This window comes from Neomonachus schauinslandi, chromosome 8 (genome assembly GCF_002201575.2).
Source record: "Neomonachus schauinslandi chromosome 8, ASM220157v2, whole genome shotgun sequence".
In the NCBI taxonomy this organism is placed as follows: domain Eukaryota; kingdom Metazoa; phylum Chordata; class Mammalia; order Carnivora; family Phocidae; genus Neomonachus; species Neomonachus schauinslandi.
The window spans coordinates 85,709,499-85,734,573 of record NC_058410.1 but is presented as its reverse complement, the minus strand read 5'-3'; the positions used below and the strand labels follow the sequence as shown (position 1 = coordinate 85,734,573).

At 38.4% G+C, this 25,075-nt stretch overlaps 1 protein-coding gene across 1 annotated transcript in view; it reads left to right on the top strand.

The window, feature by feature from the left end:
- Positions 1–25,075, top strand: part of COL19A1 (collagen type XIX alpha 1 chain) — a 313,602-nt gene that overhangs the window by 263,861 nt on the left and 24,666 nt on the right. The window contains exons 33-43 of the mRNA XM_021692008.1: positions 194–247; positions 5,263–5,316; positions 6,818–6,871; positions 9,081–9,125; positions 11,128–11,178; positions 11,263–11,307; positions 11,776–11,802; positions 15,126–15,179; positions 19,640–19,684; positions 22,329–22,373; positions 22,468–22,530. Coding sequence (XP_021547683.1) covers positions 194–247; positions 5,263–5,316; positions 6,818–6,871; positions 9,081–9,125; positions 11,128–11,178; positions 11,263–11,307; positions 11,776–11,802; positions 15,126–15,179; positions 19,640–19,684; positions 22,329–22,373; positions 22,468–22,530 — 537 coding nt within the window. The remainder of the gene's footprint in view (positions 1–193; positions 248–5,262; positions 5,317–6,817; positions 6,872–9,080; positions 9,126–11,127; positions 11,179–11,262; positions 11,308–11,775; positions 11,803–15,125; positions 15,180–19,639; positions 19,685–22,328; positions 22,374–22,467; positions 22,531–25,075) is intronic.

Sequence of the window (25,075 nt, the reverse complement as noted above, 5' to 3'; positions counted from 1 at the left end):
AACCAATTTTAAAACACACTACTTTTTAAAAGAAATATGTTGGAAAAGTGTAAAAGCCATTTGCAAATGTCATTTTTTGTGTGCTCTGACTCTGTCCAAATTACGTCCCAAGCATGCTAAGAAGAGATGTTTTTGTTGTTCTAAAAGATGACAAAACGATTCAGTATACTAGCTGAATTTCTTGTCTTTTTAGGGAAACAAAGGAGAGAGGGGCTACCCTGGGATACCTGGTGAGAAAGGTGATGAGGTAAGACTTTTCTCTGATAGTATAGTCCTGCTATTGACTCTCTTTGCAGAACTCAGAGGAAGGACTTCAACTTGTCTGTAGCTCATGTTTAATGCTAAATCAAATAAAAACAAAGATTTAGGTAGGTTGTTTCAAATGTCAACACAATTTAAATAATAATACATTTATGTTTATTAGCAGTGGTTCAGTTTTTGAGAGAAGGAAAATAAAGCACAGAGTTGACCCTCAGTTACTATGTTTTTGTTTTTATGTAGCAGATAGCAGTTCCAGCTCCCTCAAGATAAAAGCAAGGATTTACTGAACAGAATCCTGAGGTAGCTAGTGGAGGAATAGTTGAACAACCAGCCTAAGGACAAGGGACAGCTCCAAAACGCAGCAGAACTTCCCTGGGATACTGCTGTAACATGATTCAACTTCAGTGACCTTGGTTTGTCTGTGTCTCTGCTCAACTTTCATACTCTTGGGAGAAAAAAAAAACCTATCATAAGGATCTGATTCAACTAGTTTAGATCAGCTACCCACCCCCAGACTAAGGCTCAAAGTCAAATGTACTTTTGAGACGATGGTATAATTTTCTGACTCTAAGCCATAGTGATGCTCAGGATATCATTCTTTTCCTGCATAATTTACCTTAACTCTTAGAAAAACCAATTAGGATGATGAATTGTTGTTAGTTTAAACAGTTTTGATGCTAATAATTCTTAATGAAAGTAAGTAAGCCATCTGGCATATATTAACCTTGATGTTAGTACTGAAAATCATAACAGTATAAAGTAGATCTATTTTTTGAGTCAGAGTTATATTCCATGTTATCACCATGTGTTATTGTTTTTAATATTGATTCTATTCTAGAAAACTGTGAGAATTAGCTTGCCTTTTGTCCAAATTAAAAATTAAAGAACAAAGAAATACAACATTTATTTTCATCCATAAATAAAGCAGTAAAGGCATTTTGTTTTCAAAATAAGAATTATTGAGCTTTTGCTTCTTCATGCTCCACAGGAAATTTCACTAATGTACAAAACCTATATCTGATTTTAATAGTCTAACAGCTTTTAACTGCCTGGATTCTAGGAGTGGGCTTTAGAGGCAATTGAGAAGGTAATAACAAAAAGATCAGGAAATAATTGGAATTCAGGTTTTTTATAAGTGACTCTAAGTTAAATTTATTAGAAGTTAATTTTGACGGAGTCTACAGGATACTTTGCTCTCTTGGTAAACTGAAATGCATTGTTATTATTACTCCACTGTTTTAGTATGTTCTTTCTTAAGTATAGTAGACCTCCGTTACCTGTGGGGAATATGTTTTAAGACCCCCCAATGATGCCCAAAAACTGCAGAGAGTACCAAAACCTACACATGCTGTTTTTTTTCCTATACATACATATGATAAAGTTTAACTTATAAATTAGGCACAGTAAGAGATTAACAATAATAACTAATAGTAAATCAGAATAAATATAACAACATACTATAATAAAAGTTATGTGAATGTGGTCTTTCCCTCCCTCTCTAATATCTTTTTGTACTGTAGTCATCCTTCTTCTTGTGACGATGTGAAATGATAAAATGCCTATATGATGTGGTGAAGTAAGGTGAATGATGTAGGCATTTTGACATGGTGTTAGGCTGCTACTGACCTTCTGGAAATAAGTCAGAAGGAGGTTCATGTGTTTCCAAACAGCAACTGACCACAGGTAACTGAAACCATGGAAAGGCAAACTACTGTATACCTTTTGGATTCTTTAATGGAGAATACACAAAATTTTGCAAAAGAATCTTATTATATGGGGAATTATTATTATATTAATTATTATATGTAGCAATTTCAGAAGGAGATTCTTTTCATTTGTTTCTTCACATCACATGAATAATATGAATAAGCCTAAAATACCACACTAAATCAGTTGGGCCTTTTGGAAAGGATAGGGTGATGCAGGCTTTTCCTCTCAAACAGATAGGGAATAATGAATATCATCTACTTGGATAGACTCAATGAATAGTATCTATTTGGACTCAGATACTATGTGAAATTATAATTTATTGATTTGTTTAGGTGAACAAAACTTTGACTGAGGACGTGTGCATTTCCAAATGGCCAGTAAACTACCCTATGTTAATATGCATATAATATCTAGTCATACAAAATCTCAAATATCTGTTCTACTCTTAGTGGAAAAGATACAGAGGGACACCTCATCTCTTTGAGGACTTCTAATTATTATGTCTTCATTTTAGTCTGTTTGGGAACTTAGAGGAGCTGCCTATTTGTTCATTGCTCCGAGAAAAATGAAATTATCCTCTATATTTTTTGCAGGTGTTACACAAATCAAAGTAGCAACTTATAAGACACTAATAGAACACTCTCACCTCTCATAGAGTGAAGTCTTGCTTGGAATGCAGATTTTCCTACAATACTTCAGGATAATAATTGATAAATAAGCCATGAAAAATATTGTCAACCATAAATTATAGCAATGGAAAAATAAATATTCTTGGTAGCAACTGAGCTAGGACTTGCAAAATCAAAATATCAGTTCAGAGAAAGAACTTAGCTCTAATGATCCTTGAATATCTGTGCAATAAATTCTCTTTTGTATTTTAGTTTGGCACTATATGCTAAATTGACTGTCCTACTCTTTAATATGTATTTGTCTTCTTTAATGACCATCTTGTCTTCTAAAATTATCTTCTTGCCCTTTATGCATCCATAGTAACTTTTACCCTTACTACAAAATTTCAGCTTGTTCAGAGGAAGACTGCTGAGAATGATTTTTTTTTTTATTTATGGACTAAGGTTTATTTTAAAGTTTAATGTGGTCATCAAAGGTTAATGAGTCCCAAGCTTGTAAATTAAACTACTTAAAGACTCACTCAACATCTCTAGACTGATTCAGGAATGAGACTAAAAGTAGAAAAAAAAGAAAGAAAAAGAATACATATGTACACCCATATCTTATACATGTACATATAGAGAGAATTTTATGGAAATGTGGGTATTTTGAGATAAAACAATTTGTGGTATGACATTTATAATCTCCAGACATTTAGAAGTGCCATTTCCAAAGGAAATTTGTTTCCTTTCAATTTATCAACCCATAAGAAAGTTAAGGGTGGGGAAGTGAAAAGAGACAATTCAACATGCCAGTGTGTGCCACCCACACGTCTGTGCATGCATGCACATGCACATGCGCATGCACACACACACACACACACAGCATTGCCAGTGAGGATGATATCATCTTGAAGAAAGAACATGTCCACATTCTTCAACACAAGCATACATAAGATTTTACCCAAAACTCTTATTTCATGAGGAATTTCATCATGTTCGAGGAGATTCTTTTCAGTGTTTCTTCACATCATGTCACATGAAAAAACCTGAAGTAACATATGAGCCCATTTAGCATTAGATGGACAGGTCTAGCAGAGCTTGGTCCTTGATCACATTGATGCAAAGAAACTTGATTCGAGAGAACCTCGGTTCTATAGAATTCTCATAAATAAGTATGTAGTATTTTTACCATGGTCACTCCACCTAATATTTATAATGTGTCTAAAAACGCATATTTAATCACAGTAAAAGGCAAAGGAACTTTGTTATAACAATTAATGGTTTGGTAATACGAAACATTACTCAATAAAGAAAATTAAAACCTGAAAGAGTGGAATCATTCAATCTAGACCTTGACACCTCATGTGGTTATCTGAAATAACAAAAGAGTATTTAAAGGTATATATTTCTAATTATAGAAATCATCTGAGTTTATTAAAGAAAATTTGGGAAATACACAAAAGCACTAAAAAGGTAAAAGTTATCCCTATTTGTACTGCTAAGGGAGGACTGTTGGTAATAGTAATATTATGATCCACACCCATCATCTATAATTCCAAAGCTCAGAAGCCTCTGAAAACCCTGGAGATTTTTCCTGAATTTGTGGGAAATTCTTTTGGCAGCAGAATCTGACCCGAAATCATATGGAGTCGGTCTGTTTAACCCACTTGATAAGCATATCATGTTTTGCTACAGAAATATTTGTATATTTATTAGAGGGTGCTGCCCCAACGCCACTGGGAGTGCTATGTAATATCTAGTGTGAGCACTGTGTTATTTTTATTAAAAAAATCAGAAAATTCAGAATTCTGAAACACATCTGACACCAAAGTTTCCAGATGAGGTACTTTGAACCTCCATCATTCTCATCTTTTATGAAGTGCATTGAAAATTTTTAATAATTTAAACATTACTCTCTGTAACATTTTATAACTGTCATTTTTGTATGTTAGCCAATAGTTTGCTGAAACATGATTTTAATAGTTGCAAAATATTTTGTATTATTTTATATAACTTATTTAACTAATATTCTGTTGTTGACACACTTGGTAAAAGAACAAAATTAATTACACAAGCCACCGGTTAATCTTGCCAATTCTTCCTTGAATATATGAATATATCAGTATCTTAAACCTTATCCAGTATAATTAGCATTATTCTACAAATCCAAGAAGAAGGGGGAGGGGGTATTCATTCACTTTTATGCTTAAGCCATTAAAGGGTTCTAAATTTAAATTCGCTGATGAGCCAAATTTCTTCTTATAATGAACTGTTCAGCTAAACTAAATATTATATCATAAAACATATTCCATTTTCCCACTAGCTGAAGCATTAGTGTAATCATGGATTTCTTTGATGGCATTCTGCCAATTTGAAATTTGTATGTCCGTGCTTTAGCAAAGCCAGATTCTCAGTGATGCTATTGTTCATGGGGTGGCTCTGGAAGCTCAGAAACGCTCTACGAATCACCAAACACATTAAATTATGTTTGTTGCAGATTCCGTATCATGGCATTTTAGCTCATCATCCTTACTCTTTGAAAATGGGCATTTGTATATTATATGTATCATGTTTTCCAGCCAACATAGATGTTTAATTTCAGTAGTCAAAATATTTGATCAACTAACATGCCTTGTTTATAACTACGTAACAGGCTAATGGCAGCAACTGTTTCTTCTAGGGTCTTCAAGGAATTCCAGGCCTTCCGGGTGCCCCGGGTCCCACTGGACCCCCTGTGAGTATTTGCTAAAGCCGTGCCACTAACGCTTCATATCTGCTGGGGTGATACAGAGGGAACTAAATTCCGCATTGCCTTTCATTCTCTGGGCCTCTCTGTAGATCATCCAGCTGTTGCCTAGAAAAGTAGCATCCTATAGCTCAGATTCGCATGTAGTATTAATGTTAAGGCTGCCCTGGGGCATGGAGACTTGTCATCAAAATTCTGCCAGACCAAAAGCAGTCTGTGATTAGGCTGGTCTCTTTGAATAGAAGTTAGATGTAAAGGAGCATTTTATTTTTTAGTTACACTTTTTTGGCATTAACCTTTGGAAGAGATATTCAGATGGTTACACCCTTACATTCTTAAGCTAAACTTAGAATATAAACTAAGAATAGACTAAGAATAAATATCTTTAAGGGGGGAAAATGGGTTAAGGATAAACTAAGAAAAATATTTTTAAAGGGGAAAAATGAGTTAAAGATTATCATATTTGATTTATTTTTATTCCTATTTATCCATTAAAATACCATCTACTTTAATTAGCACTTTTTTTTTCACTGTCCCTCAGACACAACTTTGTGGTCTTTGTGTCTTTGGTTATACTGTTTTCCTAAAATAATCTCTTTTTCTTTCTTAGCTGCTAAACCCAACCAGTCACTAACATGGGGCTGTCAAGTCTAGGGCGGCCAGTTAAATTACAGGACATGCAGTTAAATTTGCATTTCATATAAATAAATGGTTTTAGTATGTTTGTCCCAAATATCATATTTTGATTTGCTAAATCTAGCAACCCTACTCAAGTCTCATCTTTTCCAGCAATTCCCATGAGTTCCTATGCAAATGGTATTTTAGCTCACAAGTAGGCATGTGATCATGTTCCTTTGTGTTTTAAAGCATGGATTCACCATAATTAAAATTTTATCTTTTATGCTTTCACCACAGCTATGTAAAACAAACCTGGCTTTAAATTGTACATTAAAATTAAAAGTGAAGAGAAGAGTTGTGAAAGGAACCATGGAAATTATAGCTAACTCCATTCTCAAAGAAGAATTAAAATTAAATTTTATTTTCCATTGGTAAAATGCAGATTGCATAACTTAATATGCACATTGTTAATTCTGCCGCATCTTGAAGTATTTAAAATGTTGATCGCTACCAAAATTATAGCTCATTTAGGAAGGCATAATGTTATGTAAATTGCCATTTAAACAGCAAGGCTAAATTCTTAAATATATCAAAAGGTTCCAATTAAGGTCATTAAACGTGGTTGGCCAAGGTGAAAAAGCGGCCACAAATACAATTTTTACCCTTGCAAGGGCTTATCAGCAGGATACAGCTGTTGTATCAGCCTGAAGAAATATAAGCTTGTAGGACTGATTTAATTAGGATCAAATGACCTTCAAAATGTATCAGTTTTAGCAACCAACTTCTGGTGCCTTTGGCCATTTAGTTGTTTTGTTGTTGTTGTTTGTTTGTTTGTTTGTTTTTGTAACACATTTAGTTTTGTGTTTTACAGGGCTTGTTGGGAAGAACTGGACATCCTGGTCCTGTGGGAGCAAAGGGTGACAAGGTACAGAGGAAATGCCTCACTTACTCTCTGAATTGGGGCTTGGGGGATGGCAAGGTGAAACACTTAACAGATCCAGAAAATCAAGCAAAGCCTGAAAGTAGGAATAATGTCAGGGAATAGCTATTCTGGTAGGGGGCTTGGAAAGACAGAGGTACAAAAATTGGTCTGCATACAGGTTCCTAGGGAAAAGGCTGAATAGAACACTGGTCATATAGCAAAAGTGCGAGCTAGATTCAAGGTCTTGGACATCTAGTTCTGTGAAGGATAGAGTGGAGGAAGCTTCCTGAAGAGGTACGGGTAAGACGGTTTGTATCAGGGAGTTGCAGCCACAGGTGCCAAGGCTTCAGGCAGCTTGCTGAGAAAATCTGGAAGTTCTGTCTTTTAAGGGTCGTAGGGGAAATTCACTAAGGAATTAGGATACTTCTTCCCTCAGGAGTCCAGTTGATTAGACAAATGTGTTGCTATGGTCTGAAGGGAAGACCAGCAATAGAGGAATTTCAGGCAGGAAGAGTCCGGGGCTTCATAGGTTTACCCAATTTAGGTCTAAATTGGTCCCACAGTGTGAGCCCAGCCAATAAGCGGAGTAAGACTGGGTATTCAGATTTGGGAAGTAAGAATCAAGAATCCACATAAGCAACTCAAGTAGCTTCTACCCTAAAATGACCAAAATGGGACATAAAGGCATCAATAAGCAAAGGAATTCCAAAAAAAAAAAAATTGAAAGGAGCCATGTGCTTATTTTAGATAGTCTCTGCACATTTTTTTCTGAGAATATTCCCAAGAAGCTTGCCCAACTCCACTAGCCTTTTTTCTCTGTTCTCTATGGAAATTATTTAGTCAGAGATTTGCCTTTTGAAGTTAATGGGAATTCCACACTGAGATGAGCTTTGGGGCACAATCGAGGATGAAAATATGACTTTTAATTGTGCCAGGAAAAAGAGAGTCTTTTCAATAGACACATATTTTTCCTTGTTTGTTGTCCTCTCATAGTTCATGAGAACTATGACATAATTCTCTGAATGACACTGCCAGCAATCAGCAGAATATGACATGTCTTAGACAGATAGGCACCATCAAAGCAGTTTGGGAAGAGATACAATATACTTGTTGTCACTCATTCTCAGGCAGCTACATTGCAACAAAAACTTTACAGTTTATTTTCGTTGATAAAGATACCATTAGTTTTTATGATATTTCCTTTTGTTACTGAAAAAAAATATGGGGAGATGGAATGAAATCCTTCATCAAAGTCATGGAAATGGATTTAAATCCCTCAAAATTTGGGGGCATTGTAAGTTGGAATCTTACTGTCTCTGGATTCTTTTTTAATTAACCATTTCTTGCCATTCCCGTGACATTAAGGGACTTAAAGATTTTATGAGGCTATTATGCTAAAAGAAAAGCACAGTTCCAGGAAACACTGGTTAAAGGCACCAAAGGGACTATAATAGCTTCGCTTAGTATGGATCGATAAGCATTGTATGTTTTATAAAAATAAAAGTGAAATCCATTTTTCAAGTTTCAACTTGAGTTCATTTTTCACAATTCCATTTTCAGGCTGTTTCTCCTGCAAGCAGAATGTCTGAGGCTGTTTAAACTGTATAGAACATTTCCCTTAAACAGTGTTGTACCACAGTCACTTCTGTTCAACGGGATGTACCTGACTTGGTTGCAAAGTCTAATAAAACCTTAGGGAGTGAAAAAATTTCTCCTTCTGCAGACACAACACAGGGTGTGACTTTTTCTACTTTGGCCAAATTATGTGGACGGCCCTCTGGTTCCCCAAAGAGGAAGGTGGTGGGGTTGAAGCCTAAAGTGAGGGGCTGACCTAGAAAGCCCAATCCCGGAGCTCACCCCCGCTTGCAGGATTGCCGCTCTGCACCCCGATGTGGGCAGAGTTTCCTCGGCTGCACTTGAGCTCCAGAACAGGATCAGCCAGGTTGTCTGGCTCCATCTAAAACTAAGCTTCGTCCCTGGGGCTCACCCAGTGGGAATCTGAATGGGTATGGAAAAGGCATTTACCTTTCCTGTGGTCTAGGAACATATTTTCCCAGGTGAAAGGGAAAGCCAAGCTGAATAAGACTTTGCAAGGCTGAAACAAAATTATATTGATTTTAGAATACAGCTCTCTGAGCAAGCACAATCTAGTTCATAAACTGGGTGTTGAAATGTGCAAACCATTGATTTTTGGTCTCTATATCCTGTGCAGGGCAGTGAGGGACCCCCTGGGAGACCCGGACCACCTGGACCACCTGTGAGTTACTTCAGTTTTAAAACTTAAATTCATGTGTCTGCTTGAGACTTCTATAACTCAGAAGTCAGATAACCTTCAGATGTTTCCAGGATAAAAGTTGTCTGATTTTTATGGATACCTACAAATGATAGCCAACGCAGCTTTGGGGGAGACCTAATTTTTCCCCTTTAGTGCAGCCCCAATATGCAGTGCTCAGATTTGCATACCATGGGCCTCCCTCCTCTGGACTCAGGTGCCCCGACTCTCCATGTCCTGCCTGGGGGACCCTGGGAAAGCCATGTAACCGCAGTGAGCCTCATTCACAGAAAAAAAGGGGCTTTAAAAAGAGCTCCCTTCCGGCAATGTGAGTTGGTACAGAATTTGGTGTTAGGCTGTATGTGTTCATTACCATCCATGATGTCTGAGATGCGGAGAAATTCTATTTATATAGCACCTAGTGAATAAAATGTACAAGAGCCATCAACGTTGTTATGCTTGCGATTGAGACAGATGTGCGCTTTGTCAGGGAGGCTACGGAGAAGAGAGGTACCTCTCTCTGTAGCAAGTCTGCCCTCGTGTGGGGCCACGCTCAAATCACAGCAGAGCTTTGGTCCAGGCCAAATGTTCTTTTCCAACCTACTTCATAGGAATACTTTCAGAAACCAAACTCACCTGAGAAAGAGCAGAATTAGTCTGTGACTTTCTGAAGACAACAAAGATATATAATTAGTGTGCATGCAGTCGCACATTTTACACACATAAACGAAGAGATTTGCACTCTGTTTCCCTAAACCTGTTCTTCATTTTGTTTACTTGCCTGTTCCCTTGACAAAGAAGCAGGACAGAAAGCATTTGGGGCTCAAATCCTAAAATGTGCTCCCTCTCCAGTGGACACAACAGGCAACCCATAGCATGAGTTCACAAAAGGGACTTATATTTTACACTGGGTTAGGAAATCTTCCTCTTCCCTCTGAATTCTTCAAAACTATTCATTCTTCAAAATAGATTACATAGTGTCTCTTTATGGGAAACCTCCTCTAGAAATCTCAGACAAAAATATTCTTCATCTCTTTAGGACCCAGCACACTAAAATATAGTAGACATTTGCCAGTTGCCACATGAGAGAGTGAAAGAATAAAGGAATAAATGAATGGAGCATTTTTCCTCCCATCACTAGTGTTTTGAAGATGTACGCAAATCCCATTCACTGAGCACCGTTGGCCACCATCACCCAAAAACAGCGAAATGATGGCTTCTTCAGTTTTGCAGTTGAAGTGTGGAAATCACAAAAAAGGAAAAAATGCAGATTATTGATTCTACGGGAACTTCTTAAAAGAAGGATAAAAGATCCCAGCTAAAATTTGTATCTGCAAATTTTTCCTGAATGCCAAAATGTATGATTCTTTAGACTGTCGAATTAGTTCTCTTTAAGTGTTAGTTACTCTGGGACTTTCCATTCACGGGCCAGTTTTATTAGGAAGTTTTATTCCCTGTTGTTCTAAAGAATATGTTTGTGTAGAAACATCCACACAGGGTTGTGAGTAACATCATTTTCCCCATTTACTTTAATTTTCTATTTAGTATGAAGGGACTGTAGGAAAAAATTACTTTTCAGTAGCCTAATTGCTGCCTATTCACATCTTCATCAGCACTACCGTGTTATAGCCTGCAGGTCAGCGGGCTGTAAACAGTTAGCATAAATTGGCAATTCAGAAACTGAATTTTAATGAGCAAATAGTATTTTCCTCTGAATGCATTAGTGTCTCATCTGTCAAATCCGAACATTAATCACACCTCCACTGAAAGTCTCTCTGGGCTCCAGGTGTAGCTCAAACTCCTGGTCATTTTTCCCCCTATGTTTGCTTTTGAAAAGCCCAAAATGGAAACATTGGTTTATTTTACTTGTAGTATCAAACTCACGTTCTAAAATAAAATAGGAGAAATATCATTTGGGAAAAGGATAAAAGGTAGAGAGACTATTAACTTAAAAAAGAGTAATTCTCTATCTCCTCTCTTTCTGAAGGGTGTACAATTCAATGAAGGAAATGGAATGAGCAGTTTATATAAAATCCAGGTATTTACTTTTGTAATTATGTGAAATTATTTTCCAGTGAGGGGTTGCTATAAATGCTTCTCACATTTTTCTTTTTTTTTGAAGGGAGGTGTGAATGTTCCCAGTTTTCCAGGGCCCCCTGGCCCCCCTGTGAGTACAGTTTTTTATTACCAAGCATTCTTCAGCTGAACAGCCCCAATAAATAAATAAATAAATAACTCCTAAGTTCACTGAAAAAATACATGATACGAATATAACTAAGATCTTATGCAATAGGAAATAAATGTAAATTTATTTAATATAATATAGAATAGAATAGAATAGAAAATTATAATAAAATGGAAAAAATGTACCCAGCCAATGACAAATAGCGTTCTGCATGGTGGTATCCATTTTTGCATTGTAAATCTAAGAACTAAATCAATGTCCAAAGTCACTGTCATGGGATTCCATCAAGTTATGTTTCATCATCTAATTCTTCAAATCCCAACTGTAGCAAAATAAAACTTGCAAATATTTTGTATGTGTCTTAAAGCAAATTGAATTAAAAATGCTTTAGATTCTATAATTTTGCTTCCCTCATATTTTTAAAAATGACTTCCCATGTTTTTCTTGCAGGGCCCTAAAGGAGACCCTGGCCCAGTGGTATGTATATTCCCATGCTTTGAGTCATTTAGAAATTAAGTCTTTATTGAAGTTTGAAAGAAGAGCATCAGTCAAAGATGGCCTATTTTCTTAGCTGTTCACCAATTAACTAACTTTGGAGGCAGGAGGCAAGCCACCAAAGAAATACCAGCAATGTGTTCGTCTTTAAGATGCATTCGTCTTGATGTCACTGCCATTGGCCTTTGTCTCTCTTATTAGTGTATTTTCAAAATCTCCCTGTGATGGAAGAGGACACATATGAAGTTCCTGATAAACGGAACACTTTCTTCTGATAGCGCTATTTTGATGGTCAACTCAGTGTTAAGTACATTGTGGAAGAGAAATACTTACTGGAAAGAAATTCCTTAATATGTCTCCAGTCTCTCCCTACCCCCCAAAAAGGAAGGGACTGTTTTTTGCTTTGGCTGTCTTAGGCAGTTATTCGGTAAGAAATGTGGTGTGCTGTCATCAACCTGCTTATTAGGTGTAATGTATCAGGGGGTTAGCACTCAGAATGGAAAGAGATCATGTCCTGCAGCCCCCCAGAGAGGGACAATTGTTCTCAAGCACGGAGTGTCACTCTGCAGCTTCTGCCAAATTCATTAGATTCCTTTTATTCCTTGGCAATTCTTCCTGTCATGTCCTTGTCAAGCATATGTTCATATTTCACTTGTATTAACCTTTTAACCTTGATTTATATAGTATGCTTGAAACTCAGATATACCTGAAACTGAAATAAAGTTTCAAATCATTTTCCATTGTCATGTGAAAAAAAATTAAGGCCCTTTCATTACAATAGATTTTGGTAAAACTAGATGAATAAATTTTAAAAGAGCAAAAGAAGAAGCCATAAAAAGTAATCTTTTCACATCTAACTATATTTTCAAAGGACATGCATTAAAGCGCATATTTTTTATTGGTCGGTATATAGTAAGAGCCAATTTTTCCCCTGAAAGCATGATTTCAACTAGTTAGTACCATTTTCTGAACCCCAATTATGTAACTTAGAAGTTTCCTTTGTTTTCTTATTCATGTTGCCCCCCTTTTATCTGTAACATTTTTTATGCTTTCACCAATCATATCCTTCATTCTAATTTTAATTTTCTTTCATCTTGTTGATAAAAATTTCCTCCTGGTCTTTCCCTCTCCTACTGACTCACAGCCCCTCTGAATCATGTAGAGGCCACTAGACTTCTCACTGACTTTTCTGGAACATCCTTTCAAGTTTTTCATTAATAACTGCATATCAAGGTGATAACATTTTTTAAAGTATTCTAATAAAAGATAAATCGTGATTCACTTCGATTGGAAAATGGGTAGAGACACATTTGAGTAGACTTTGAGGAAATTAGGCTTCAAATTCCTTAGCTACAACAAAGGATAAAGAATAAAAACTGATTAAAGGCTATTCCCTGCTTTTAGAGATGTGCTTTAAGTGGGTGAAGCACAAAAGCAGAAATCCGGAATAATGAAGTTAAATACCGTGTAAACCCTCAGGTTTATCCTACATAAACCTTTGAAATTATTCTTTGGGGCCAATGTCAGCACCACCATGCAACTCCCTTCATTTCATACCAGTTGCCCAGTACAGAGAAATACTACTTCCTACCAGAGGAATAAGCCAGGAATGGTAGAATAATTGGTCACAGAGCAGAAAATGGAAAAGCCAATTTGAGGAGGCAGCAGGGGCGGGGGAAAGCTGGGGGAAGATTTACTCTTCAGCATCCTTCATTTCCCATGACTCTGGGTCTGCACCACCGTTTCTAATCCTCTCAGTAAACGTTTGTAGACAAAAATCACCCTTAATTGAATTTATCTTCTGAGGTACTCCATTTAATTCCTTTGATATTTAATTTATAAGAGGCTTCAATTAAATATTTAATTATTAACTACTTTCAAATAAATACTGATTGTTGGGTGACCACCTTCCTCGGTCCTCAGGATTGTTGAGCATGTAAACAAAGAGAATTGAAGAGTTCATTTCCTTTGTCAACAATCCAGGACCTCTTTTACAGTGCTTTATGTAGAATAGAATCTGAACATCTTTTTTTTTTTTTTTTTTTGTCTGATTGGTAGGTTTATATATTAGTGGACATTTAAAAAGATTTCTAAGGCATGAAAAGTATCAAGTCATCTGCTTGTTCATTAAGTGCTCTGTAATAAGGACAATATCATAAATAATAATGGAAGTTGGAGACTTGGTAATATTTTGAAGCAGATTAGAATTATGCATGCAAAAAAATATATTTACAGAGAACGAAAGCTCTTTTTTCCATTTAATTATGTTGAAAGCATCCAGTGTCTGAAGAAAATATTTGCAGTTAACATCAATTCATTAACAAGGAGGTATCAGACAACTACCTCCTTTATCTCTCCTGATTTAAAAACCTTAATGTTTACCTGCTCAAAATTAGCAGCTTCCTTCACCCTAACTTTTCTAAATATATTTCTTGAGAGCCTACAGGCTCCAGCTGGCCTGGGACCATACACTAGAATATGTATAAGATTTTTTTAATGGAAATGCTTACTTATCTTCTGCCAGTGACCCATGAGCTTGAGCAATAACTTTTAGAATCACTGGAGATGCTGCTTCTGGAGCCATCCCCTGAAGCATTCACAATTCATGGCCAACTGCAGAGAGCACTGCAGGACGGTAAACTTTGCTATCAGACCTTCATCTTCATCTGCTCTTAAGGAGCTTAGTCTTATTCTCTGGTCATCTAGCAGCCCTGGGTACCTCACAAATTGGCAAACTTCATTAAAGTCCATCTTTCCTTCTAATTTTTATTGAAATTGGAGTTAGCGCTTACTAGAGGGATTCATTCTAATTAGATTCTTTTTTTTTTTTTTAAAGAATTTTTTTTTTTTAATTTTATTTATTTATTTTGACAGAGAGAATGAGAGACAGAGAGCATGAGAGGGAGGAAGGTCAGAGGGAGAAGCAGACTCCCTGCCGAGCAGGGAGCCCGATGCGGGACTCAATCCCAGGACTCCAGGATCGTGACCTGAGCCGAAGGCAGTCGCTTAACCAACTGAGCCACCCAGGCGCCCTCTAATTAGATTCTTAATCAGAATAAAAACAACTAATCAGAAAATATAGTCATACTTCTCCAGGGAATAGCTTTATTCTCAAACTATTTTCAAGTATCAAATGCAAGAATACAAATGCTTGAAAATAGAGCATACCGATTACTTGCTAAATTGCCAATCAGTGTTTGGGGGTACTTTTTTGGCCAAAAAAAAAAAAATCTTTGTTTTTGAAATCAAGGCTTAAAAAACCTCTTGGTCATTGCTCCTACATTTCTTATGTTCATATTTAACAGGGAGAACCTGGTGCAATGGGGTTGCCAGGACTAGAAGGATTTCCAGGTGTAAAGGTAAGTACAAGGGTTAAAAATGTGGTCACAGATTCAGCATTCAAAAATGTTTACTGAGCACCTCCTATTGGACCAGGAACTGTTTTAGGTTTAAAGATAGCTAAGAGTACAAAACAGACAAAAATCTCTGCCTTCAAGGAACTTATTTTCTAGGAAGGGGATGCAGAAACTACAAGAATAAACGTAAGTAATAATGTTGGTAAGTGCTATGAAAGAAAGAAAAAGTAGAGCAGGTTAAGAGGGCTCAGGAGTGCTAAAGGAGAGGGTTGTAACTTTAAATACGGGTCTGAGAAAGCAAGATCCGAGCAAAGACTTGGAAGAGGGAGACAGAGTTAGCCAAGTCCCCTCAAACCTGAAGGAAGAATGTCCCAGGCAACATAAATAAGTTCTAGAGATCTAACATGTAGCATGGCAACAAGAGGTAACAGTACTTTACTGTATACTTGAAAATTGCTAAGTGTTCTCACCACTACATTAATTAGCTTGATTGGGGTGATCATTTCACAGTATATGCAAATCCTCAAGCTGTATACCTTAAATATATACAATTTTTTGAAAGCATAAACATTAGGTCTAAATGCGCTGAGACATGAGTATTCCTGCTACACCAAAGGAGACCAGGAGAATGAGGTGAAGGGAAGGGTGGTAGATGAGGTCAGAGACGTAGGGGTAGAAGTAAGTGAGGTGTAGCCCTGTCAAAGCAGTCCTGCAAAGCAATACTACTCAAAATGTGGCCAGTGGAGGACCAGTGACAGTCTGCAAATTCTCTTATGGGTTCTGTGGCAAGGTAAGTATAGACTGAGAGTAAGTATTTAAAAACTTGCCTAGCAATTTAACTTTGCCATGATATTCAAACATGTGATCAGTAGATTCACCTTTGTTCAGGATGTATTAGAACATAAATGATAAACTGCTCCTGAAGGAGCACGAGTAGTTCAAGAAGCACTAATAATAAAGAGGCTTACTAGCCATTGTGAAGACTTTATCTTTCACTCTGAGTAAAATATGGAGCCAGTAGTTCATTTCTGAGTAGAAGGGTGATGAGGCCTACAGCTGGAGAGCAGGGGTGGAAGCAGGGACAGCTGGGATGGTGTTGGCTCAGACTGAAGTAGAAATGGTGGAGATAGTGAGGAGTGGCTAGATTCTGGATATGTTGGGAAGGTAGAACCAACAGGACTTTCTAAGTGATTGGACATGGGTATGAGAGAATAAAGAGGAGTCAAGGATGACTCCAAGTTTTTTGACTTGAGCAACTGGCATGATGGGATAGTTATCAACTGAAATGAGGAAAGCTATAGGCAGAGCCTGTGTGGAGAGGGTGAGGATGATCAGTTTAACTTTGGACATGAGGTCAAATTTGGCAGCATCTATTAGATAGCAAAGTGGAAGTATTGAGTAGGCAGAACAATATAAAGGCATGGAATTTGAAAAGAGTCTTAGTGGAGATTTAAACTTGGTTGTCCCAAGCATATAGATGCTGTCTTAAAGCCAGGAGACTTGATAAAATCACCAAGGGAATGACAGTAGATTTTATAAAAGAGAAGAGGACCGAGGACTGAGCACTGAGGCCTCCAACATAAAGGGATCAGGAAGAAAAGGAGGACTGAGTGGGGGAAACTGAGATGAAGGGACCAGGGAGGTAGGAGGAAAACTTGGTGTCCTGAAAGCCAAGTGAAGATAATGTATCAAGGTGAAGAGAGTGATCACCTGTCTCAAATACCATAAATAGGTCTAGTATGATGGGGATGGGGTCAAGTAGAATGGTCAAGTATTAATTATTGGATTTAGCAGTATAGAGGTTTAGCAATAACGCATTATTACTATTTCACTATTTTGGTAGGAGCAACTGTTGGATTTAAATGGATTTAGGAGAGAATAAGAAAAAAATAATTAGAGATAGCAAATACAGTATAAACAATGGCCAAGGGGTTTTGCTGCAAAGGAAATCAGAGAAATGGGAAGGTGACTGCTGGAGGAAGTAGAGTAAGGTTTTATAAAATGGATTTTAGAAATGGACCATAGAAATATCAGAATAATTGTATGCTAAAGGAATGATCCAGTAGAATGGGGCAGGGGAGTGATGATATAGGAAGAAAGGAGAGAGTTGCCAGAATGACATCCTCAAATTGCTAAGAGAAAATGGGAACTAGTACATAAATGGAGGTTTTGGCTTCAGAGAGGAGTCTGGATAGTTTATCTGTAGAAACAGGTAGAAAAACAGAATATAGGGATACAGACACAGATACACCAAGAATAATTGGTTGGGGTGTATAGAAGTTCTTTTCTGATTGCTGAAATTTTCTCAGAGATGGAGGAAGAAGATCATCATCTGAGAGTGAGTTGGGGAGAAGAGGTTGGAGATTTAAGGCAAAGGTCTTCTAAGAGAGAGGGAGAGTCCAGGGACCACAGAGTGCGATGACTAGGCAGCCCCAGGGCCCCCCTCAGGTTCATGGACATGAACTGAAGTGAGACCAGTCAGAGAGATCTTCTCCAGCATGTACACTCAGGTAAAGACATAGATTTAAACAAGGTTCCAGTTTTGACAGGTGAGTACTAGAAGCAAGAATGGGCCAAGAGAGTCAATGGTGTACACAAAGGAGTGAGTATAACAAGTGACCATGGAATTTAAACTAAATAAATAAGGGAGAGAGGCCATCTAGAAAGTTGAAGGATGACGAAAGATTTGTTCAGTGGATTAGAGGTGTTGGTGGCATCAGAAGTGTGAGAATCCAAGGTACTCAAGGGAGTGAGTTAAAACTATGGTGGCCCAATATCAGAATGCATGAAATTTCAATTATGGAGGGGATGGAGTTATTGGTACTGACAAGGTCTCAGGTATAGCAATGGAAATAAAAGGCCAGATCATTAGAGGAGAATGGTTCAAAGAACTGCAAGACCTGAACTTTGGAAGGACCATATTGTCCAAGAGAAGCCTTCTTAATATTAACCTTTATCAGATATACAAGAGTTTCCACTGACTAAAAAGTTCCAATATATTCATTTCGGGGGTAAAAATCCCATAATTTAAAAGGAGCAGAGTGAAACTGACAAGAATTACCTGTTTATACTGTTTGTCCACTATTCCATTAGTTTTTTTTCTATTTGCCTAAGGCTATGCTTTATAAAGATATTACTTCTATTTAGATGTTACAGTTTATATCCTAGTTGGTCTGACCTTTCATTTTCATGTTCAATCTCATTGTATATGTAAAGATAACATTTATGTAGTCAAATAGCAAACTGTTTTTCTTTGTGTTTTCTTGTTTTGCTTTTATGCTCATTTATCTTATTTTCACCCAAAATCAGGTAGTCACTTGGTATTTTCTTCTAATTCTTTTATACCTCATATTATTTTATTTTTTACATAATCTATATGGGATTTCCATGGAGCATAATATAAAGAGAGGAATTAAACTTTTTTCAAAGAAATTACTCAATTATTAACACTATTTGTTGAATAATACATTCCTTTCTTTACTAAAATCCTATTATGGATGTTGGTCTATTTCTGAGGTTATATAGCATTTTTATATTGCATTGATATACTGCTTAATCTTATGCCAATATTCCATTATTTTAATAGTTATAGCTTTGTTATATATTCAGATATTGGTATTGCTAATCTCCTTATTGTTCTTTTAATTTTTTTCTTTTATCTTCTCATGTATTCATTATCCCGAGTGGACTTTAATATCGTCTGATCAAGCTGCAATTTAATAAGAATTGCTTTAAATTTATAAATTAGTTTGGGTAGCAATGACACCTTTACAACATTGTCTTGCCCTCCAGGAATAAAACATATCTCTACATTTAATCAAGTCTTCTTTTATGTCCCTGAGTGAAGTTACGAAGTTTTTTAATGTAGGTTCTGCTCAACAAAAATTGCCATTTATTATCCCATATATAATCTATAGTACTTTTAGCATCATCAGCTTTATCTAAAACACCACATTGCCTTTGGAAAAAGAGTTGCGTCACTCTACTGTTCAGAGCAATTCAAGGGACCATCTGATGGCCTAATGAGGAGAACTACAAAATCCCTTGTTCTAAATATCTTTATTCTAACCCTACATCCAATAAGACAAGTGTAGGAAAAGCTTTTTAGAAGACGTTCAATGTGCTCTCTTTTTTAAGTATTGGTAATGGATTACTTTTGGAATGAAAATACTGTATTGACTAATTGTAGCTGTATGTGTGGAGCCCTATTAAAAATAGGTCACAGAATGATAACCTAATGCTTGTTTTCATTATTATTATTTGCTTTCGTTTTTTGGGAAAAAAAAAGCTTTAACAAAGTCAGTTAGCTATTCATTTTATTTTCTCATCTGATACTGATAATGCTTATCAATACCAAAGAAATACTTGACCAAATCCAAATAATCATTTGAGCATTAATTTTATAGGCAAAGATTTTATAGATACCATTATAAGTAGCAATTTTTTTTTTTAAATCCCAACAGGGGGATCGAGGCCCAGCAGGTCCCCCAGGAATAGCTGGAATATCGGTGAGTCGAGAGTATCTCATATTATTTTCACAAGGAAGCAATTCTATCTCCACAGTAAAACTATAGCTAGGGATCAAGAAGGCTAGGGAGGTGTGCCTGGGTGGCTCAGTCGTTAGGTGTCTGCCTTCAGCTCAGGTCACGATCCCAGGGTCCTGGGATCGAGCCCCGCATCGGGCTCCCTGCTTGTCGGGGAGCCTGCTTCTCCCTCTCCCACTCCCCCTGCTTGTGTTCCCTCTCTCGCTGTGTCTCTCTCTGTCAAATAAATAAATAAAATCTTTAAAAAAAAAAAAAAAAGAAGGGCTAGGGAGCACACAGTAGCTCCTATGCCATTAGGTTCTAGAAACATCCAGTTAAGAAAATAAAACCACCTTGTTCCTATCCATCCTCAAGAATTCTTTCTTTTTTTTAATTTTTTTTAATTTTTTAAAATATTTTTATTTATTTATTTTAGAGGTGGGGGGCAGAGAGAGAGAATCCCCACTGACTGCAGAGCCAAGCATGGAGCACAGTGTGGGGCTTGATCCCATGACTCTACGATCATGACCTGAGCTGAGATCGAGAGTCCAACACTTCACTGACTGCACCACCCAGGCACCCCAAGACTGCTCCTTTCTTTATTTTCATCTTTTTCTTATTTTTTGTCTTTTTCTTTTTTTCCCCACCTCCCTTAAGGAAGGGAGGAGATGCCCAGTTAGTTATCTGTGCCAATATGTTAGAACAAGCCCAACTTTGAGAAGCTTGTTTTGTTTCTCTGCTCTTATCATATTTAAGGTTTCTTGGCACCCAAAAGACAAAGTTCTTATCCTTAGGCATGTACTTCAAGTTCTTGATATTAAGCTGCAATCTGAGTTTTCCCTTGGCCTGGTGTTATTAACAGATCTTTACTGCTGCTAATGTTTCCTCATAAACTAGCCCTTCCAGCCTCTCAATCATTTTTGTTGCTCTCCGGTGTCAAATGTTTTAATCTCATCAAGGTCTTTTCAAATGAATAGGGAGTGCTCCAGGAAAGGTTGAAATCATTTCTCCAAGCCCTAGGGATCATTCTGATCTTCATTCATGATGCTCTAATTAAAATTTTGTGGCCATGCTTTATGAATAAGAGCCCATTTATCCTTTTGTTCAGTGGCCCTGCAGGGTAGGCCCAGGGTAGGAGAGTCAGTGGAAACTACGTGCTTGAATCATAAGAACACAAGATAAGAAAGGGCCCTACCATCCCACTCACCACACCCATTGACATCTACTGACACCCAACACCACCCAGAGCGTAAACCACCCATCACTCCCATCTTTAAAAGGCCAGTAGCCACTCTATTTTACTCTAGTTGTTAAGCCTAATAACAAAAATTTAAAACCCATCCCTAATCTGCAGAAAACCATCCTTTATAGAGGACAAATCCCCTTATTTAGCTGTTCTATCCCTTTCTCGTATATTCAAGCCCATCCAGAGATTTCTCCAGGGCTTCTTTCTCCTGCTTCTTCCCAGGATGACACATGGGTAGAGAGGGGGAGGTGTCTGTGAATGCTGGCAGTGAGGTGACGCCTCCAGTCAGCATGCTCTCCCCCAGGTTCTCCAAGCTCCCCGTGACCTTTGAAATTGCTGCTGCCTGCCACCGATGTCCCTGATCCCTTTGTCTCAGATCTCAAAGCCTGAGCACTCTCCCCCTTGTGTCCTATGCCAAACCCATGTGGGACATGAGCCTTCAGGCTCTAGCACATCCGCCAACGTGGGCCCACAGGAGCTTCAGCAGTTCCTGCTCGTACACACAGGCTCTGGGGAACCAGGGCTGCTCTGTCAGGCCTTGTGTCTGCCTAGCTTCACCACTCAGCCGTGTCCGAACCTGTGAGGGGAGTTCCTCCCAGAGTCCTAGACAGCAAGAGGAGGAAAGGGTCCTTGCTTTTTCAGATTCTCTCCAGGGGAACCTACTAGGGTTTCTGCAGCCTCAGCCCTACAGGGATGCCTGCATCCCTGAATTATTTGTTTTTCTATCCATGTTAGGTCTAAGGGATAAAAAGTGGTTCCTTCTTTTAGCTTGGTCTAGATACTTTGGCACTTCTCACTTCTGGTGTCTGATGGACCATCTTCCTCTCTCGTCCCTCCCAGTGGTCTTCTACCCAACAGTTCTCTGTTTTCAGTCCTCCAAGCCACAGTTGTGTTGGAACAAATCAATCTTGTCCTCTTCCTTTTAACCAAACATGGCTTTTCAAGTCGAACATGGTATTTCTTCAGGCTATCCTACTATGAACTTAGAAATCCTCTTAAGAAACACAAAATCTAGGAAAGGTGTCTTTGACTCCATGTGCCCTCCCACCCCCAAAGTCAAGAAGAGCTGCCAATCAAATAGGCACTTGAAGGATTTCCAGTAATGAAGATACGTTGACTTCATATTTTCAAAAAATATTATCATCCCCTCCTACCCTCTGTTATAGACAGATATGTACATGCAGAGAGCTGCATTCTAGTCTGTACCTTGGAGCCTCCAGAGTCAAGTACATGTCCCCACAGACTCTGTCCCATTAGGAATGCCATTTTAGTATAGAGAGCCACAGGCCTGGCAGCACATTAAATTCCCAGGCAGGGAGGGGAAGGACATGGCATCATGTCCGAATTTGGCTTCTAACATTTCTCCTTGCTTTGATTTCCCAGGGAAAACCTGGAGCCCCAGGGCCTCCGGGAGTCCCAGGGGAACCGGTGAGTTGCCAGCCACTTACTTTAACCATTGTACTTGCATGCGGTTCCAAAGCTTTCCTTAGCAACTAATATTTGTCTGTGGACATGCCTATAGGGTGACAGAGGGCCTGTTGGAGATATAGGTTTCCCTGGACCAGAAGGACCCTCTGGAAGGCCAGTAAGTACTTTTTACTATTTAAAATTTGCCAGTTTGAGAAATATTCCAAGTACTGCCTCTTTCCCTATCTCCTTGGAAAATCTGATGTTTGTCGTTTCTAAGGAAGTAAGAGCAAGTTCCACAAATGGATCTTTGGGGGTGTGATTCTCACTGAGTGTCCTAGCTCTGTATGAGGTATCTTTATGTCTTAAACAATGATGAAAAAAGTGAGATTGTTTGTTTGTTTTTTTGTTTGTTTTAAGTGTCAGGAGATTAGACTCATTATTTCTTAAGTCTGATGTTCTCCGAGTTAAAAAACAAAATGGCCTGTCACATTCAAAAATATAAAGAAACTGAAGACTCACAGATATGACTCCTGGGTGCTAAGCTGAAAACTGTTTTCTCAGATTCCCTTCTTTATCTATGGACCTTGTTCTTATACTTTCATAAATCATGCTTCTAAACATAGCATCCCTTTGATTCCTAAAAGAGCTCTTGGATACTGACATATATTGCTGTAACATGGTAATAACCATTCTTACTAATTCAGTTCGGCTCAACATATATTCATCTAGTCTCTGCTCTTGCTAAGGATGTGCTGGGCCATGAGGGAGGGGACGTAAAGATGAATGACATAGAGCCCACTCTGGGGTTTACTCTTTATAGAAGGTCACTGCTCCCTTTGCTTGTTTATTTGTGTGCGGAGAGGGACTGCTATTAGGACAGGGAGGATACTGAAGGTGAACAAGCGGCACAGAGTTCACCAGGCTGGTTCAGTACCTCGGGGAAACCTTCTGGGTCTGAGTGCTCCCTGGCCACCACCTGCTCAGAGAAGGCACCATAAAAATATAGGAAGCATATACAATTTAGAGTCAGAAAGATAGGGGTTTGAATTGTGACTCAAAGGGTTTTGTGAGTCACTTAACTAACATGACATATGGTAAATATCTCCAGTGCCTGGTCCTGGGAGGCACTCAATAAATAGCTTCAATCCCTGCCTCCCCCTTCACCTCCTGTTACCAACTCCCTATCCTGGGCCTCTGACCATTTTCTAAATGCTTGCCCTGGGGGTGATGCAAAAAGCAATTTGTTTATTCAACAACTATTTCTTGAGCACCTACTAAAATGCTAGGCACTCTTCTGGGGGCCAACAACTCTTGGCTTTACGTTCTGGTATAGGGACACAGACAACAAACAAATAAATACACGTACATGCACAATTTCAGGTAGAAAAAGCTCTAAGCAGGGTGACACACCAGAGTAGCATTTAAGTAGAGCAATTGAAAAAGGCATGCCATTTAAGCAGAAACCTGCATGAAGTGAGAGATCAAACCTGGAGTGGTTGTCAAAGGCATTGCTTCAAGGAAGAGAAATGGCCATAGAGGAGGGAGCCTGGTGTGTTAAAGAAACAGCAAAAGGCATGAGGTCAAGAATGCACTAAGCTAGACAAGAGTTGGAAAGATACTGAGAGAGAACTTGGCAGTGGCCTGGCCATGAGGAACTTCTAAACTATGAACGGAATTTGGATTTCATTTGAAGTATGATGGAAACCCATCGAAGCATTTGTAGTGGGGAAGGAAAATGACTGGAGTACATTTTAAAGTATCACTCTATTATGTGGAGAGCAGACTGTAGGAAGCAGGATGGAGGCAGACAGAACAGTGTGGAAACATCACCATAATCCACATGAGAAATTAATGATGGGGAGAACAGGGAGATCATGAGGAGTAGGGGAGTTTAGGATGTACATCGAAGGGAGAGTCAACAAACTCACTGATGGACCAGATGTGGAGTGTGAGGGAGAGATAAGTTAAAGCTGTGGTGCGGGGTCTTGGCAGCCATGTCACAGTGGTGCTTTTGGTGAGATGGGAAAGACTGGAGATAGGTAGGTGTGGGAGGGAAAACCAAGGATTCTCTGTGGTGGACACATTCAACTTCAAGCACTAGTAGACATCCAAGTGGAAATGTCAAGTAAGTGGTAGATTATGCATCTTGAATTAATGGAGAGATCAGGACTGGAGAGACTGATTTGGGTATTTAAACCTGAGCCTGGATGAAATGGAGTCACTGTGGATTGGGAGGGGAGAGAGGACTTCAAGTTTTAGGAAAAGGACCTGGCAAAAAGTCTGAGAAGGTACAGCCGGTGAGATATGAAGAAAAACAGGTGAATGAGGTTTCCTGGATGTCAAGGGAACTAAGTGTTTTAAGACAGAGAAATGATGAATCTAGATAAGTCATGTGAGAGCTGACAGTTCTCCTCTGGGTTTAGAAATGTGGTGGTCCTTGGTGGGAGAGGTTACAGCACGCTTGTATCTTGATAAGAATGATCCAGTCAAGAGACAAAGTTTGGTGATGCCATGCGAGTGGAGATAACTTTGAGTACGGGGAGAAGACTGGAGTGGACATCGGTCTTCACAAGGAACAGGGGCAGCTCATCCTTCTTACCAGGAGGAAGGAGGCAGGCAGAAGTTGGTGTACAAATGCATGTAGGTTGGTGGATCCCATGGAGGGAAGGAAGGTGAGGTGGCTCTCTCCTATTTATACTCTCTATGGAAGAAGAATCGAG